Raw genomic sequence first — 17,662 nt, forward strand, 5'->3', positions numbered from 1 at the left:
GGAACATATCAATATTTTATAGACTGCAGTATGTTTCTGACTCCTGTGTTTTACTCATGGGTGATCACAGTTCTCCTTCTTTGAATATTTATTAAAATTAGGGAATATGCTTTACCTGAAATCCATTCTGCCTGTATCTTATGCCAGATGGTGACATCCCTCTTGTGTCCATTTCCATACCTCATGGACACAAAAAATCTGGCTCACAGTGCCAAACCTCAGTCTTCACACACCAGCTACTCCATGGACTCCACAGCCTCATCTCGATGTCACCAAATTCCATACACTGTCATTGCATTCTACAAACAATTGTTTAACGGCTATGTGTTGCTAAGGGTATTGATGCATTCCTGGAACATGGAGAATTTCAGCCTGAGATCCTCAGTTCAGGTCCATCCTCGGTATGTAGTCTTAAAACTTTCAAGGACTTGCATTACATGATTTTAGAGGTGTCACATTTAACTGCAATAGCCAGCTGGACAAACTTAGTAATAATACTGATTATATTAACAAGTCTAATTAATGCCCTCATGATCATATCTCCATTTGGTTGTATTTCCATTCCAAGTTCTACAAAAGCAATTTGGTGGATCATGGAGTAGAAATACAGCTAAATGGGGGGGGGGGAGAGAGAGAGAGACTGAAGCACCTCCATAAGTCTCTTCCCAAAAATGGTACCCTTAAAAACGAAAAGAAAAGCAGCCATCTTCATTACATGTATCTGCATGCACTGTGTAGTTAGACCCTTGCCGAAGATTTAAGAAGTCATCAGACAGAGCAACTTCCTCAGGAACACTTCACATGTCATGTATGTTGTATCCAAAGTTAGTCCTAATTAGAGTATGGTCGTTAAAATGAATGGGATTTAAGTTAGATGAACACTGGATGCAACCCATAAACTGTGAATCTAAGTGTCTATATACAGCTATGGTTTGCATACTACTATATCATGAGCATTAATATTAATTTAGGAAAAAGAATGTTACTTCCTAATACATGGATTATAAATTGGTGTTTTGCCTGCCTTCTCCAATCCAGCTAGATCTGGAAGTTAATATTTCTTCCTGTAATCATTAATACAGTTTACCATTCCCTATTAGCATATTCAGGGCAGTGTAATGGAACTGAGGCCTTATACAAACCATTTTACCCTGCTCTTCAGATGAAAAGGCTCCCAAAGACTCTCACAGATAGATAAATAAATAGAAGACAGTCCCTGTCCTCAGACTTACAGTCTAAAAGACATGACACAAAAGGAAAAGGGAATGGAGAGGAAGAGAGAATGGAGAGGAAGAAGGAAAGGAGCAAACTCGGGCACCAGTTCTTAAAGTTAGTTCTTGTAATGATCAGATGGGATGAAATGGCTACTGGTAGGTAATAGATAGGGGAGAAGAGGAGCCAATGGTCTCAGCAGAGTCAATGGAATAGGTCTGTTTCTCGTCTCTCCCTGTGCTGCAATCTGATAGAATAGCTGCTGGTAGGTGACAGTGGAGAGAGGGAGAAGGAGAAAGAGAGAAAGAGAGAGAGAGAGAGAGAGAGAGAGAGAGAGAGAGATGCTCTTTAACACCCCACATCCTGTTCACTCAGTTACAGAGTGGGCAAAAATTGGCAATATATATTTTTAGTATTTTTGTCCCATTCATCAGTCAAAATGGTTCCAGGAGCAGCTTATATATAATCAGTAAAGCAAGACAGCCCCTGCTGCAGGCTTACAATCTAAGACATGGCACACACGGAACAAGAAATAGGGATGGAAGAGGGGGGAAACAGCATGAGCGTTCTATATCAACTAATCCAAAGTATAAGGGTCTGACTGGGTTATGTGACAGATTTGTATTTTATTTGCAACTGCACTGCCCTTTTCTTCACACAGTCAAGGCTTAATTTGAGCCACAAAGACTGTGAAATACTTCCTACATCCTTTTCCCTTATCACAAAAAATCCATTAAGAAGGAAAAGAAGGAATAGCTATACAATGTCTTTTGGTTATTAATGCCAACTGAACACAAAAATACTTTCTACCGAGTACTTCTCCAAGCTGTCTTACTGCCTGAGTGGCTTCAGTTGCAGAGGTTCTAGGTCAGAAAGCATATCAGGATCTACATGGTAGATCTCTAGGTAATTTGATCTGCAAGAATTGCTGACTTTCATTTGTTAAACAACAGTAAAAACAAAAAGGGCTTTCTTTTTCTAAATTACACTGCTAATTGAAGAAAACTTGGGGGCAAATCAGAGTAGAACTGGTGATGAAAGGACTGTAAACTCAACTCTGGTACTAACAGCAGATTCCTGCACTGAAAATGAGCAGAGACATCCTGTTCTTTAATTTTAAGTGTTGGCTTCTCACCACAAGCACTGTTTTGCACCTGACTTTTGTTGGTGGACCTCTGTGTTCTAGTAAAAAATGAAGTAAATCATGGAAGCCTGATGTGTGCCCACCCTTCTTCCAGGTCACTGCTTTGAGCTCAGGAAAAAGAAGTCTAGCACTGTGCCCCACCAGATATAACGAACACTTTCCCCATGCTATGAACACTCATTGTGTATGTGTCACATATACCAAACTCTATTCCACAGAACTGCAATCTGACACTGAATTAAATAATCCAAAACTAAAACATTGTGTGTGAACATGAACTGAAAAGCAAGAGAGGGGAAAGGATGGAAAGGATATCCAACTACACTTTGGCTACAGTCTTATGCATATAACTCACTCAGAAATGGTTCCCATTGAAATCGACAGGACTTAAATTACTTCTGAATAAACATTTTGTTGGACTATTAGAACTGCATTTCATAGGACAATCCTACACATGTATACTTAGAAGTAAAGCCCATTATGCTTACTCCTTAGTAAAGATGCATAGCTGTTGTTGTTGTTTATTCATTCAGTCGCTTCCGACTCTTCGTGACTTCATGGACCAGCCCACGCCAGAGCTTTCTGTTGGCCGTTGCCACCCCTAGCTCCCCCAAGGTCAAGTCTGTCACCTCCAGAATATCATCCATCCATCTTGTCCTTGGTCAGCCCCTCTTCCTTTTGCCTTCCACTTTCCCTAGCATCAGCATCTTCTCCAGGGAGTCCTGTCTTCTCATTATGTGGCCAAAGTACTTCATTTTTGCCTTTAGTATCATTCCCTCAAGTGAGCAGTCTGGCTTTATTTCCTGGAGTATGGACTAGTTTGATCTTCTTGCAGTCCAAGGCACTCTCAGAATTTTCCTCCAACACCACAGTTCAAAAGCATCTATCTTCCTTCGCTCAGCTTTCCTTATGGTCCAGCTCTCACAGCCATAGGTTACTACAGGGAATACCATTGCTTTAACTATGCGGACCTTTGTTGTCAGTGTGGTGTCTCTGCTCTTAACTATTTTATCAAGATTTGTCATTGCTCTCCTCCCAAGAAGTAAACGTCTTCTGATTTCCTGGCTGCAGTCAGCGTCTGCAGTAATCTTTGCGCCCAGAAATACAAAGTCTGTCACTGCCTCCACGTTTTCTCCCTCCATTTGCCAGTTATCAATCAAGCTGGTTGCCATAATCTTGGTTTTTTTGAGGTTTAACTGCAACCCAGCTTTTGCACTTTCTTCTTTCACCTTCGTCATAAGGCTCCTCAGCTCCTCCTCACTTTCAGCCATCAAAGTGGTGTCATCTGCATATCAGAGGTCTCATCTACACCAAGCAGGATATTCCACTATGAAAACAGTATATAAAAGGCAGGAGCCACACCAAGCAGCATATAACAGTATGAAAGTGGTATACATAATGTCTCAATGGGCCAACAGTTGTCAGTGCACCTCAATACCGCTATAAAGCAGTAGTGTGGCTCCTGCCTTTTATATACTGCTTTCATACCACTTTCATGGTGGAATATCTTGCTTGGTGTAGATGAGCCTGGAGATTGTTAATGTTTCTTCCTGCAATTTTAACTCCAGCCTTGAATTCGTCAAGCCCAGCACTGAGTCAAATCATTGTCCATTTGGCCCAGTATTGTTGATACTGACTGGCAGCAGCTCTCCAGGGTTTCAGGCAGGATGCTTTCCTAGCCCTACCTGGTGATGGCTGAAATCAATCCTGGAACCTTCTGGCACTGTAATCCTATGGGATGATGGGAGTTGCTTTGCATCTTAGAAGAAAGCCCCAATGAGTATAGAATAGTTTAAGTACTAGGGAGACTTAGGAGAAGTCTCCCTAGGAGAAGAGACAAATTTCAGAAGTGTGGCTGTTAGTCTGTTTTACCAAACATAATACTCTTGTGGCACATGAAAGGGAAATAAATTTACTGTAGCATTAATAGACTAAAGCTCAATTATTAAGATTCATGGAGTGGGCGTGTATATACATATATACACAGAGAGAGAGAGTTATATGGGAGCAAACTGTAAATGTGACAATTCCAAATGTCAGACTTTGTATTTTAAGGCATTTTGGACCCACTGTTTACAATTTCCTCCTCTGGTCTAGAGTCTGCCAACTGAGGGGAATATTTCTAAGAAGTCACAAGAGAGTAGCTCTCGCCGTAGAATACATTTTGAAGCCACTAGGAGTCAGAGCAACAGGAAGGACACCGGGCTTGAAACTAGCACACGTAGCTTTTGCCTATTCTTACAGTTTCCTGGAGCGGGAACCCCGCTTTTTTTAAAAAAGAGAAAAGAAAAAGAAAGGAGAGGCGGAAAACGAGACTTCAGCCAGCAATGCGCCAAGGTAGCATCCGCGGCGCACAAACGGGCGCTACCAACCTCCTCTGAGGAGAACTGGGCTTGCTCCTTCCCCACCGTTCTACGCCTCCTCGCCACCCGCGCTCCACTACCTTATTTTCACAGCTCCCTCCCGCATCCCGTTTCTTCCTCGCGAGGTTTCTTCCAAGTCTCGCGACAGTCCTTGGTCGCCATCTTAGTTGTTCTGGCGCGGCGGTAGCAGCAGTGGTAGCTGCGCGAAAGCCGTGAGGAGGGGGCTGGGGGAAGGAGTAACCGCGCGCGAGCGGCTGTGCCTTCGGAACAGGCGGTGGGCCGGCTGGATCGGGTCCGGGCTGTAGGGGGGGAGAGGCCGGCTTGTGTCTCGGGCTGCGCGGCCTGCTTCGGAATCCACGGCTGGGCCGCCGGCGGAGGGCCGTCGTGTCAACGGCCGCTGCTGGTCCCGCCCCCTTCCTTGGCTTGGGCCCTGGGCCCTCGCTGCCACCTTTGGCCACTGCTGCCTGGGGAGGCGGGGCTCGGGCCGCTCTGGATGGTGGCTAAAATGATCATAGAAAACTTCGAGGCGCTGAAATCGTGGCTCAGCAAAACCTTGGAGCCCATGTGAGTAACGGGGGGACCCCGATTTCGCTCCGTCCACTCCCCCTTTTGCACCCTGTAACATCTTTGATATCTGCCTTTTGCATTGTGTGTGCGTTCCCGTTTTACAAATTCCGAAGCAGTTTACAAGAAATGATAAAATAGTACATCTTGACAAAAGCACTCTTCTGCTCCCATAGGAGCCCTACCACTGGGAATCTCTTCTTGACTATAAACAGGACCCTATATGAGCCCCACTTCCAGTTGTAGAAATATTAACCCCTTTCTGCATCTTCATAATGCAGGGTCAATGTAACGGGGGTGGGGTGGTCTGATGTACAATCCCAAAACCTTTCTCCCTGACCTCTAGTTGGATTTTTTGGGAGGCGGTGGGTAAGGAGAAGCATTTAGTCGTGTGAACCCCCGTTTTCAGTTTGTACTGATACAGGTTTATTGCCTCAGTGAAAACTAGGCCATACAGATTAAAGCACCTCCAATCTGGTGCCTTCCAGATGTGTTGGACTACAGCTCCCATTATCTGAGCTGGGGATAATGAGGGTTGTAGCCTGGCACATCTAGAAGGCAGCGGGTTAGGGAAGGCCAAAGTATTGCTACCGGGGAGTTGGGGTCCAGGCACTAGACTGAAAATATACAAGAGGATGTGTAACTTAATCTTTCCTTGCTTTGTTTTTCTTAGTTTCCTGTGCACTGAATATTTGATGATTCCACACCTATGGATTTTAAATGCATGCTCCATGTTTACAGTTGATTGTGCACATATATCTTTTAGATTTAGATATTTGTGTCAAAACTTAATAAAATATAAAAATAGCTCATGCTTTATATAATTTTACTGCCATTGTATTGATGATTTGGGTGACATTAAATTTTGCTAGTTTGTGGAAATCACTCTATTTTGCTTATACTTCTGTTTGCATTGCTGTGATTAAGCTGTGTACTTCAGAGTTTATGCTTCAGTGTTACTTACAGCTGGTAGTAAGCAACCAGGGAATTAAAAGTTCAGCTACAAGTCATTTTCAAAATGTCATTCACTACGGATGAGAACTTCCCTGTTTCAAATGCTGCCCAACAACGTACCAAAGCAGATCCTTAATGAAATTCTTTGGTTCACTTTTTGAGGCTTTTGAATAGTAAGGCTCATAGCAGAGATTGACTGTGCAGCTTCCTTTAACTTGGATGGAACATCCATCCTTTAACTTGGATGGAACGTCCATCAGTTTGAAGTGACTGCAATGTGTATCTGATTTGCAAGAACACGTGTAGGAGTAGTGATGTGTGGCAAAGCATGGTGTTGGTGTAGTGAAAACTTTGCTGGGTTAAAGAATGGCAATTGATGTTGTTATTGGTCAACCCTGTGATTCTCATTTCAAAGGCTGAAGTGCAGGGGCCTTGAATAGAAGTGGTTGTCATACACATTCCTAGAGATAGTTTATCTTAGAATAGCCAAAATTGTATGTAAATACAAGATAAGGTTTTTAATGTATGAGTAGTCCTGGAAAAGTAGATGACCAGATTCTAAACTGTGGATGCTGGATCAATTTTGAAAATAAAAGAGGGATTTTTGAGCTATTGTGTATGGCCAATGAAGTGCTGTGGTATCAGTCTTCCCAAATGTAAGAGTTACCAACAGAACTTTAGCTATTGGGTAGTATAGAATTTAATAAATAAAATAAAATAAACAAATAACATTCATGAATCTGGTGATCCTATGTGAGATACTTACACTTTCATGCAGTTTTGAAATTCAGTATTAAGGGGTGGTTGTCCGTACTCTACTTGAAGCCCCATCTCTTCTTTCCCTACCTCCTATTGCTATCATAACACAGCACTTAGTTGGGGAAACCCAGTGTTGAATTATGGCATCTGCTGCACGTGCACATGTGCGCTCTCTCTTTCTCTCTCTTCTTGTCATAACAGATAGAAGGTTGTACAGCTTGCATAGCACTATTTTGGTTGTCTCTCATTTACGGAAAGCAGAACTCCTTTATGGTGGTTCTCTTGCTTAACAACAGAAGAGACAGAGCAAATGCAGCCACCATAGTACTTTTTCTGTTTGAATTGATGGAAATGCAGCACTGTAGTTCATGCATTCCTAGGGCCTGTTCTGACTTGCACGGAGAATGGGTGGATAGGGGAACTATGGAGAGAAGAGGGACAATTGAACCATGACAGGCAGGCCCACCACACAATTGCAGGTCCATGTTGTGTCCTGTGGTTCTGCTACCCACTCCCCTCCATAGGTAGATCGCTTATCATCCTCCACATACCGAATAGGCAGCCAGTAGCTGCTCCATTGAAAATGGAAAAAATGGCCGCCGACCAGGGAGAGTGTCCATTGTTGGGAGTGGTGGTCGCTCTTGTTGGTATGTTTTTGGTTGCTGCCATATTCCCCACCCCCACCCGCAGTGATATGAACAGAATTACCCATGGGGCCCTGCCATGCGACCCGCTAACCCGCTATGGATCCCATTTTTGAGCATGGTTAGTGTGTTGTCTGAACAAGCCCCTGGAGTTTTAAAGGTTAGAAGACAGAGAGACATAGATAGAAACACCATAGCATTGCACTGTTTGCCTATCTTGGGAAGGATAGCACAATATAGCAATATCAGGATGGTCAAGTTTACTTTCACCTTTTTAAAAATGTATTAAAAACATTTTGAGAAGTAATTCTTGCTGTGTTTCAACTGTGCATAAGATTGCAGCCGAAGATTTCTGAGTTGATGGGTATTAAGTATATAGCATACTAAAGTACTCCACTTGGTGGCTAAACATTAGGTATATCAAACATGGAAGTATTTTTCTTCTCTCCCCCCCCCCCCCCCAAGAACACAGATTTGGTCTCTGCATGCAACAGAATGAGGTGGTAGAAGACTGAGTTGACAGATTGAATTGTACCATTTTAGGCTGTAGGTGGGGGATGCAATTCCTAGAAATAACAGAGTTGCACAGCAAGGAAAAAGGTTCTAACCCAGTCTGTTTTTTGTGCTAGGAGTTTGTGGGATGGAAGCGACACAATATTTTTACATTTAAAATAAGATCTCTCCCCTGCCCCTCCACATGCATCCACACACACATGATCTGAGAGAGTCTATTCTGCCATTTTGAATTTTCACCTTATGTTTGACTCCTCACTCTCCTTTACTCCTCATATTGAGGCAGTAGCTAAATCCTGTAATTTTTTCTTATATAATATTGCAAGGATCCGGCCGTTTTTGTCGGTCTCTTCTGCCAAAACTCTTGTTCATGCATTGGTTATTTCTTGGCTGGACTATTGTAACCTCCTTCTGACTGGCCTTCCTTCTTCTCACATCAGTGTGTTGGTTTCTATTCATCACTCTGCTGCTAAGATCATCTTCTTGGCTCATCGCTCTGATCATGTTACTCCACTTCTGAAATCTCCTCATTGGCTTCCAATTCACCTAAGAATCCAGTATAAGCTTCTCCTGTTGACTTTCAAAGCTTTCACAGTCCAGCTCCTTCCTACCTTTCTTCTTTCATCTCACATTATTGCCCTGCTCATGCGCTTCACTCATTGAATGCCATGTTTCTACTTCTCTTGCTCGGCTTCATCCATTTTCTATCGCTGCCCCTTTTGCCTGGAATTCTCTTCCAGAGCATTTGCGGATCACAAATTCAATTACAGTTTTTAAAGCTCAATTGAAAACTTTTCTTTTTTCTACAGCTTTTAGAACTTGAATTTGTTCTTACTTCCACACTGTTAGTTTTATTGTCCCCTGTGCCTATTTGGTGCGTTCTCTTCCCTCTCTTATTGTTTTATTATGATTTTATTAGAATGTAAGCCAGGGTGTTGCTGTTTTATTCTTTTACTATGTACAGCACCATGTACATTGATGGTGCTGTATAAATAAATAAACAATGTTTAGACCAAGCTTTCTCCTCCTTTTTTTCTTTAAAAATGGTTTGTTTGTTTGTTTGTTTTGCAGCTCGTTATATGACTTGGAATTATTTGTTTGTTGTGACTTTTTAATACACAAATGAAGAGGCGACTATCTTGTGATGTTTCTCTAAGATCATTCAAGTAACTTTGCTTTTTTCATCAGGCTGTTATCTTAAGAGGCCACTCGTCTTTTATCAGACAGAATAGTTTTTATTACATTTTTTCTTAACGTAAAATCAGTAAATATGGAATAGGCAGTTTGAAAATAGGTTTGATGTATTATTCTGAATATATAAACTTTCCCCTATTTTCCTTGTTCATATATCTGTCTTCCAGATTGCAGGCATCCCTGGAGAAGCTATCCATGCAGATTGGGCAAACGCTTACAGTGTTGTTACGAGTGTTGATTCACTGCAGTGCTCCCTGGGGCTTTTAATCATATTTATGTCTCATTTGAAGTTGTTGCTCTGCTTTGGTTTTCACAGACTGTTTTTAGGATGTTCAACCTATAGTGCCTTACCTCTGTTGGCACTATATCTATTACACAGGTTTATCTTATTTGCTAATTTCAACTTAATGGGAAATAGTGGTTGAATGTTTGGATGATGCAGCGACATTGTGGCAGCATAAGCTCATTAAAATGGAAAGTGTTTCCTATGCCTGTTAAATACCCTGGGATTTTGCTGCTGTAATTCATTATAAAGTGAACATGCTCACTACACATAATACAGTGGCTTGCATCCAGTTTGCCTGTCTCAATTATTGTATAGCATATTTGTATTATTTGTCCAGACTTGAAGGGTTTATTTAGTAACTGCGTATAACCCTTGCTCAATACACATGATACAGTGGCTTGTGTCCAATGGTGTCATTCCACTAGTTTTGCACTAGTGGAAACCACATTCTGAACTATCTTCTGTAAGGGGGTGGAATCCAACTAAAGTCCCTCTTAAGCAAGCTGTTCCACATTCGCTTGTAGATCTTAGGTTTGAAAAGTGGCTTGCATCTTGCATAGTTTCTTGGATAATGGGAAAAGGCACCAGAGCTCCGCTAACTAGTACCAGGATGTTGGATTTAGGCCCATAGTTTAAACACATGGCTTTGTAAGATTTGAAATGGATACAAGCCTCTGAACCAATGTATACAGTAGAAACATGCCATAGGAAGCTATAAATGTTACAGTTTGGGTTTACACAACCTGGGACTTCAACATGCCTGCTAATCTCTCATGCTGTGGTTATCCTTCCAGCACCATCTCTTGCAGCTGCTCTCCCATTATGTTACCTGTTTGCTTTTTCCTTACTTGACATCACTCTCATTCCAGAAAGACTTACCTGACTCTTCAGGAGAAGCCCATGTTACATGAGTTTAATGGCCATATACCATGCAGAATACATATCAGATGCACTATCACCTGATTAAAAACAAAAATCAGCATTTTGAATTATTGTTTTTTAGAATTTAAGTTGATAAAATAACAGCACAACACTTAGACTGTAATCCTGGGAAGTAAGTCCTATAGAGTTCAATAGGTGGTATTGAACTGAAATAGGTGGTAGTAAGCCTCATTCAACTCGGTGGTACTTCTGGGTTGACATTCATAGGACTGAGTTGTTAAAATCTTATACTCAGACACAATTTTCTGTTTCTTGGTGGTGCTTAATTCAGCTCTAAATTAAGGCCTGGGGGTGGGGGGGATAAAATTATATTTTTTGTCTTTTAAGTATAGGAAGTAGTTGCCATGTTAAATGGGATGTTAAATATTATATTGAGCTCTGTGCCAGTAACGTGCTGTTTCTTCTTGAAGAATATTGTTATAATTTCATTTCATTTCATTTATTGCATTTTTATACCGCCCAATAGCCGAAGCTCTCTGGGCGGTTTACAAAAATTAGAACTACAACAATATTTAACAATATACTAATCAGCAACACAATGATACTCAAAAATATACTAAGTACAAGTTCACAGCAAATCCAACCAGATAAAAAGATAAAAAGAAAAGAAAGCTTGGTTGGAACAGCGTTTCTCCCCCTGAAGCAGCACCTCCCTTCAGCTCCAGCCTTGCTTTTAAAGCCTCCAGGTGGAGGGGAGGGGAGCAGGTGGAATAGCTCACCCTTGGTGGAACAGCATTTCTCCCCCTGAAGCAGCACCTCTCTTCAGCTCCAGCCTTGCTTTTAAAGCCTCCGGGGGCGGGGGGGAGCAGGTGGAATAGCTCACCCTTGGTGGAACAGCGTTTCTCCCCCTGAAGCAGCACCTCCCTTCAGCTCCAGCCTTGCTTTTAAAGCCTCCAGGTGGAGGGGAGGGGAGCAGGTGGAATAGCTCACCCCTGGTGGAACAGCATTTCTCCCCCTGAAGCAGCACCTCTCTTCAGCTCCAGCCTTGCTTTTAAAGCCTCCGGGGGGGGGGGGAGCAGGTGGAATAGCTCACCCTTGGTGGAACAGCGTTTCTCCCCCTGAAGCAGCACCTCTCTTCAGCTCCAGCCTTGCTTTTAAAGCCTCCAGGTGGGGGGGGAGGGGAGCAGGTGGTATAGCTCACCCTTGGTGGAACAGCATTTCTCCCTCTGAAGCAGCTAGTGCTAATTGAAATAGTGCAAAGTTAATTTTTAATTTCAAAGAACATTCAGTCTTTAAAAGACGTCTACCCCTTTCGAATGTTCTCCGTTTCCTTGAACCATCGTTAAGGCTGCTTTGAGCATGACTGTCACAGAACATTAATCTTGATGTAAAAAAACGGATTGTTGTGTACATCCTCCAAATGTACACTCAGATCTGTTAGGTACTAAGTAGATACACCAGGATGAAATGGCAGTCAGATTTCAGTTGGGTCCTACAGCAGGATGTTTGTGTCACCATCCCACCATCCCACCTACAGTTTTGGTTAGATCTCAAAATCTGAAGGGTAGGGGCCACCAAAGAAGCCTAGACACCCCCTCTGGATTAGAGGGCTTTATTGCCTTTTATAAATGATCTGGTAATAGCAGGATGTGTTAGTGAACAGGTAAATGAAAAATCATGTTAGGTCTCTATTCAAGGCTTTGGTGCAATCCTATGCATGTTTACACAGATAAAAACTACTACACCTCCCAGCATTTCCCAGCCAGTCTTGACATGCTTTTGATTTCACCCTCTGTTGTTAAACACCTGCTAAACAATAGACTAAAGGATTCTCTAGAAATTTTGAGGTAAAAATAAACAAACCTCCCAAGCAGGGGCTGGGGTCAGGGGGCAATTGACCTGCTTTGCTTATTTTAAAAGTGTCTCTTCCTTTCTACTCTTCTTTACCTTGTGATTTGATACAAAATAAGGAATTTAAGTGTGAAGTGATTGACTCTGCATTTGCAGTTCTTGTTGTTGTTGTTGTTGTTGTTTTGTATGTGTAAGTTTTTTTACAAAAAGATCCTCTTAATGCAAGTTTTTAAGAGAGCATTGAAGGCCATGCTTGGCGCGGGGGGAAGGCAGAATGCGTTTTCTAGGGGGGCAGAAAGGACGCAATTCCAGAGGCCATGCTAATGATGTGTCGGGGGAATTGCGCACTTTCTGGAGGCCCAGGAAAGTGCGCTTCGCTGAGTGCTCATCTAGGCTGGCTTCTCAGAACAGGGCCAGCCAATTGGGGCAAGTGCCCTGTGAGTTAAATATTCCCTACTTTCAGCAGCGCTAGGGGGGTGATGGTATATGTGCCTGAAGCTCTTTCATGTAACACTAATCCATAAGTTAATGCTATGTCCAAATGCAGCCAGTAAAACAAACCATGGTTTCACATTATTTCTGAACCCAATCCTGGAAGAATCTCAGAGCATTCCTTTTAAAGTCAGAAAATGTCATTTGCCATTTGGAAACACATTTACCACTCTAGAAACCTTGATATAGGCCACAAATGCATTACTTCATGCAAAGTTCTCCGCAAAAATCTGTCTATGAAATTAATATTTAATTTTACACTAAGAAGTAAAATTATTGTCCTTTTGTTGTTGATGATGAAGAGCTTATTTATTTATTTATTTATTTATTAAAAGTATTATACGTTCTCTTCTCGCACTATGTGATATCTCAAGAGCTAAATATATATAGTCAGTAAAAATAATGAGTAACAGCTAGAAATTTAATAGTAAGCACATTGATAATATAAATAGGAAAATAGGAAGCTGCCTTATACTGAGTCAGACTGTTGGTCTATCTAGCCCAGTATTGTCAACACTGACTGGCAGCAGCTCCCCAGAATTTCAGGCAGGAGTTTTTCCTCCCCTATCTGGAGATGATGGGGATTGAACCTGGACATTCTGCATGCAAAGCAGATGCTTTACCACTGAGCCACGACCCCTCCCCAAATACAATGGTAGAACTATTCCACTGGGCCTGATTGCACATAACAACAGCCCATAGTTTAAACAACCCGTGGGCTGTCTGGAATGAGAGGGAGAGAACAATAATGGGTTAACTGCTGGGTTGTTTAGCCCCTAAAAAACCCATTGGTCCAGGTTCACACATCACCTTCAACAACCTACAAATGAGCCAATTGTTGGTTGTTGATTAAAAGCAGAAATGTCAGGCACACAGTTTGTGTATGACAATTCATCGGTTGTTTAAACCATGACTGTCATTACATGCAAACCAGGTCATTGAATCAAACAGATTTTGTTTTAAGTAAAAGCAGCAGAACTCATAATTCCTTTAACTATCAAAATGTTACGTTTATAGTTAGGGCAAAGGTTTAATACGTCACAGAAAGCTTGGTTGAGGAGTGAATAGAGATGTGAAGGCCCGGAAAAAAAACAGGGAAAATTCGGGGGTGGGGATGTTTTCCCCCCGTTTTTTTCCAAAGCCTTTTTTGTGTTTTTTCACCGAAAAACTGAAGAAAAAGCCTGTAAAAGTGCTAATATTGCATTATTTCAATTTTTCTGAAAATGTCCGGTTTTTTCAGACACTGTTTCTTTTCTACGGTTTCAAAATTTCTGGAAATTTTACATCTCTAGCGAGTGAAATGCTAAGCATATAGGGAAATATTTACACACATTCAATTCTTGTCAGCGAAGGCTGGATCACTCTGAGTCAGGGAGGGCGAATAGGTTTAGCCTTGACCACAATGGTAGTTCAAAATAGATTGCATTATGACTGAGAGTTGGAATCCAGGAACTGCCCTTTTCAGTAGAAATTGAAACTTGATTTGTTAAAACACCAAACGAAAGAGTAGAGATATGGAACAAACTGAACATGCTGTACTGATTTAATATAACTTTTTAAGGTATCTTTATTGATGACAATCTTGTTTCCCTTCATTTGCAGATGTGATGCAGATCCATCAGCCCTGGCTAAGTATGTTCTTGCTTTGGTAAAGAAGGATAAAAGTGAGAAAGAACTGAAGGCATTGTGTGTTGATCAGTTGGATGTCTTTCTTCAAAAGGGTAAGCTCTTGTAAATACAAAGCTTCAGAAGTTGATATGAATTCTGACACCATTTAGGATTCACTGCATTTGATTTTTATTACATCTTGGATTGAATGGCACTGCATTAAGTAGAACAAAAGATATGCAACCGAACAATTTATTGCCTCATAGAAATATAGTAAGTACAGTACAACATCTAAATGTTAGCACAAATACTCTAATACTATTATAGCAAAGAAATACACTGTGAGTTTTACTCTTGGAAGCTCTGAATTATGCATTTCGAATAGTTATTAGGCATATCTGGTGCCCTGCAGATGTTTTGGCTCAATTGCCGTAAGCTGCAGCCAACATGGCCATTGGTCAGGTTACAGGATTGTAGTGCAAAGCTTTTGGAGTTGCCTATCCCTGGGCTGGAATTATATGTAAATTCCCCACCCCGCAAACAGTTATTCATCATGTGCTTCCCTCCTCCCCTTCTATGCTCTGTTTGCTCCACTTTTCCCATGTGGTGACTGAAGGACCTATTCCAGTTCTTTCAAAGGTTGTTCCAACTTGAAAACTTCATTATTTCAGCAGCTGAGTGCATGCCTTTACGATTTCTTCCTTGTAGTTTTAGGTGGTGTCTTCTTGGAGAATACAATATGTTGTTGCCTTTCCAAGCTTGAGGGTTCTGTGGAATGGTCTCTGGTATAGCACTGTGATGACGGTGGAAGAGGGTAGACAGTAGGGTACAGAGAGTTGAACACACCGTTTGCCATTTACTTTTTCTCCTGCATGCAGTTATCACATACTGCAAGCATGTGAGTGTCCATTTGCTGAACTGATGCAAAATGACTGATTAGATTCTGAGCAGTACTTGCCATAGAATTATTTCTCAAATGCTAATTTGTATATTGTTTGGACTACATTTTAGAGACCCAGATATTTGTAGAAAAACTTTTTGATGCTGTGAATACAAAGAGCTACCTACCTCCACCAGAGCAGCCATCATCAGGAAGCCTGAAATCAGACTTCTTTCAGCATCAAGAAAAAGACACGAAGAAGGAAGAGGTAGCAATTAGTCAAGCATGCTTATGGTGCTCAATTTGTACCTTACAATTATTGGGCTTTGTATATTTGATTTTCTATTTTAATTTAGGATGAATTTTAATGCCCTTTTATTGTGGTCATAATACTCCTGATGGGTGGCTCTTTGAGCACAGACTTCAACCTTGGTGGCTTCTTGACAGTAGATTTCAACTTTGGTTCAACCCCTACCATATATGGTAGAGCAGCTTCCACACCCTGGTGCTATCAGATGTATTAGACTACAAGTTCAATGATTCCTGATCATTGGCAATGCTGGCTGGGCCTAATGGGAATTGTAGTCCAACATTATCTGGAGACACCAGTTTGAGGAAGGCTGTGGTAGAGATAGAAACCATAGTTATTAATACCAGAACATGTGAATGAGGTTATGAGAAATAAGTTGTTTGGAGAGGTAGTAGCAACAACTGAGTAGCATAAAAATGTCTCAAAGACCTTGTTCATGTTACTCTTCTGACTGGAAAATTCTTACGTCTTGGCATCTTCAATAGGGTTGCATTTGTGAAGAGCTTAGGGTTTGGAGTAATGTTCTAAAGTAGAGACTTGCATATGACTCAGTTTTATTTGGTTGCTAGAAGAAATTTTTCTGTGCTATACCTTGCCTTGATTTTCATCTTCCCTTTTCGCCAAGGTAATTAAAGAGGAAGAGCGAGAGAAAAAGTTTTCAAGAAGGCTAAACCATAGTCCCCCTCAGTCAAGCTCACGGTACCGAGAAACCAGGTAATCACTTACTGTTCTCACTCTTTCAGTCGATATAGGTTTCAGATTTTTCAAAGGCTTTGTTACCCTTTACCATATATAAATGCTCTGACATTGGTTTTGCTCAATATGTTAGATGCGGTAATTATTTCATTTATTTATTTATTTATTGCATTTCCATACCGCCCAATAGTCGAAGCTTTCTGGGCGGTTTCAGACAGTTACTTCTCAATACATAGTTAGGACACAACGGCACAAATGAGCAAATCTCCATGCAAAATAAAGAGTTTCGTTAAGGAAAATCCTAAAACAAATTTTTGTTACTGCTTGCTTGTTGAGTGCAGTAATTTTGTAGCTAAACTGCAAAACAAGATGAATAATTCTGTATTAGAAATTTGCCAATATCAACTACTCTGGGCAATATCTCTGCAGCATTATTAATATGATTGTCTGGATAAGTGGTGTATATTGCAATGAAACAAAAGTCAAATTGCTATTCAGACATTCAAAAGGCAGCTTTGTGTCCAGTATGATCCTGCATCTACAGAGGGTTTATTGTGAGGGTTGGATAGGAGCGCCTTATTCAAGCACCTGAACAAGCCCAAAGAAAAGTTGATTTAAAAAGGGCCTATGGAAGGTGATACGTGGTGCTGGTTCAGTATTTACTTTTTGCCCAGTATTGTGGTTTTTACATATTGTATGTATTCATATAATTTTTTTGTTGAATATTTTCACAAATTTGGATACAAACGGTTACATTTTTAATCTTTGGTATGAGTTACAGGTTCCAATTCTATTTAGAATCTAGCATTTATTCTGTATAACAATCCAAAATATTTAGAAGCAGGGATGAAAGAAAGAAAGAGGAACGCTCCCGCAAGAGAGAATATGATCGGAATCCTCCACGAAGAGAGTCCTACAGAGACCGTTATAACAGAAGGCGGGGCCGGAGCCGGAGCTACAGCAGGAGTCGCAGTAGAAGCTGGAGCAAGGAAAGATTGCGGGATCGAGATAGGGACAGGAGCAGGAGTCGAACTAGAAGTAGAACACGGAGCAGAGGTACTGAGTGGTCTTTATTTTGTTGACTTGCACTATTAAAAGGAAGTGCTATCTCAAAACTAATTAAGAAGAACTATGTATGTTGCCTTGAGCTCCCTTGGGAGAAAGACAGAATATAAATGTAGTAATAAATATATAGTGCTATGATTATGCGTTAGCATGACATAATATGTGAATTTCAAAGAAGCCATGAGGTTTTCCTTTGAGATGACCATGATGATGATCTACAAATATGCCACATGAAATTATTCTTG

At 41.2% G+C, this 17,662-nt stretch overlaps 1 protein-coding gene across 3 annotated transcripts in view; it reads left to right on the plus strand.

Annotated features, from left to right (window-relative positions):
* Positions 1 to 5,127: 5,127 nt before the first annotated feature.
* RBM26 (RNA binding motif protein 26) overlaps positions 5,128 to 17,662 on the plus strand; it is a 62,528-nt gene continuing 49,993 nt past the window's right edge. Inside the window, exons 1-5 of one of the 3 annotated variants that reach the window (XM_063126074.1) lie at positions 5,128 to 5,283; positions 14,461 to 14,579; positions 15,478 to 15,614; positions 16,282 to 16,370; positions 17,191 to 17,408. In XM_063126074.1, coding sequence (XP_062982144.1) covers positions 5,213 to 5,283; positions 14,461 to 14,579; positions 15,478 to 15,614; positions 16,282 to 16,370; positions 17,191 to 17,408 — 634 coding nt within the window. In that variant the 5' untranslated portion in view covers positions 5,128 to 5,212. Of the gene's footprint in view, positions 5,284 to 14,460; positions 14,580 to 15,477; positions 15,615 to 16,281; positions 16,371 to 17,190; positions 17,409 to 17,662 lie in introns of those variants that run through there. The other 2 variants (XM_063126073.1, XM_063126075.1) reach the window with 2 other exon arrangements.

This window comes from Elgaria multicarinata, chromosome 5, assembly GCF_023053635.1.
Source record: "Elgaria multicarinata webbii isolate HBS135686 ecotype San Diego chromosome 5, rElgMul1.1.pri, whole genome shotgun sequence".
NCBI classification, from domain to species: Eukaryota; Metazoa; Chordata; class Lepidosauria; order Squamata; family Anguidae; genus Elgaria; species Elgaria multicarinata.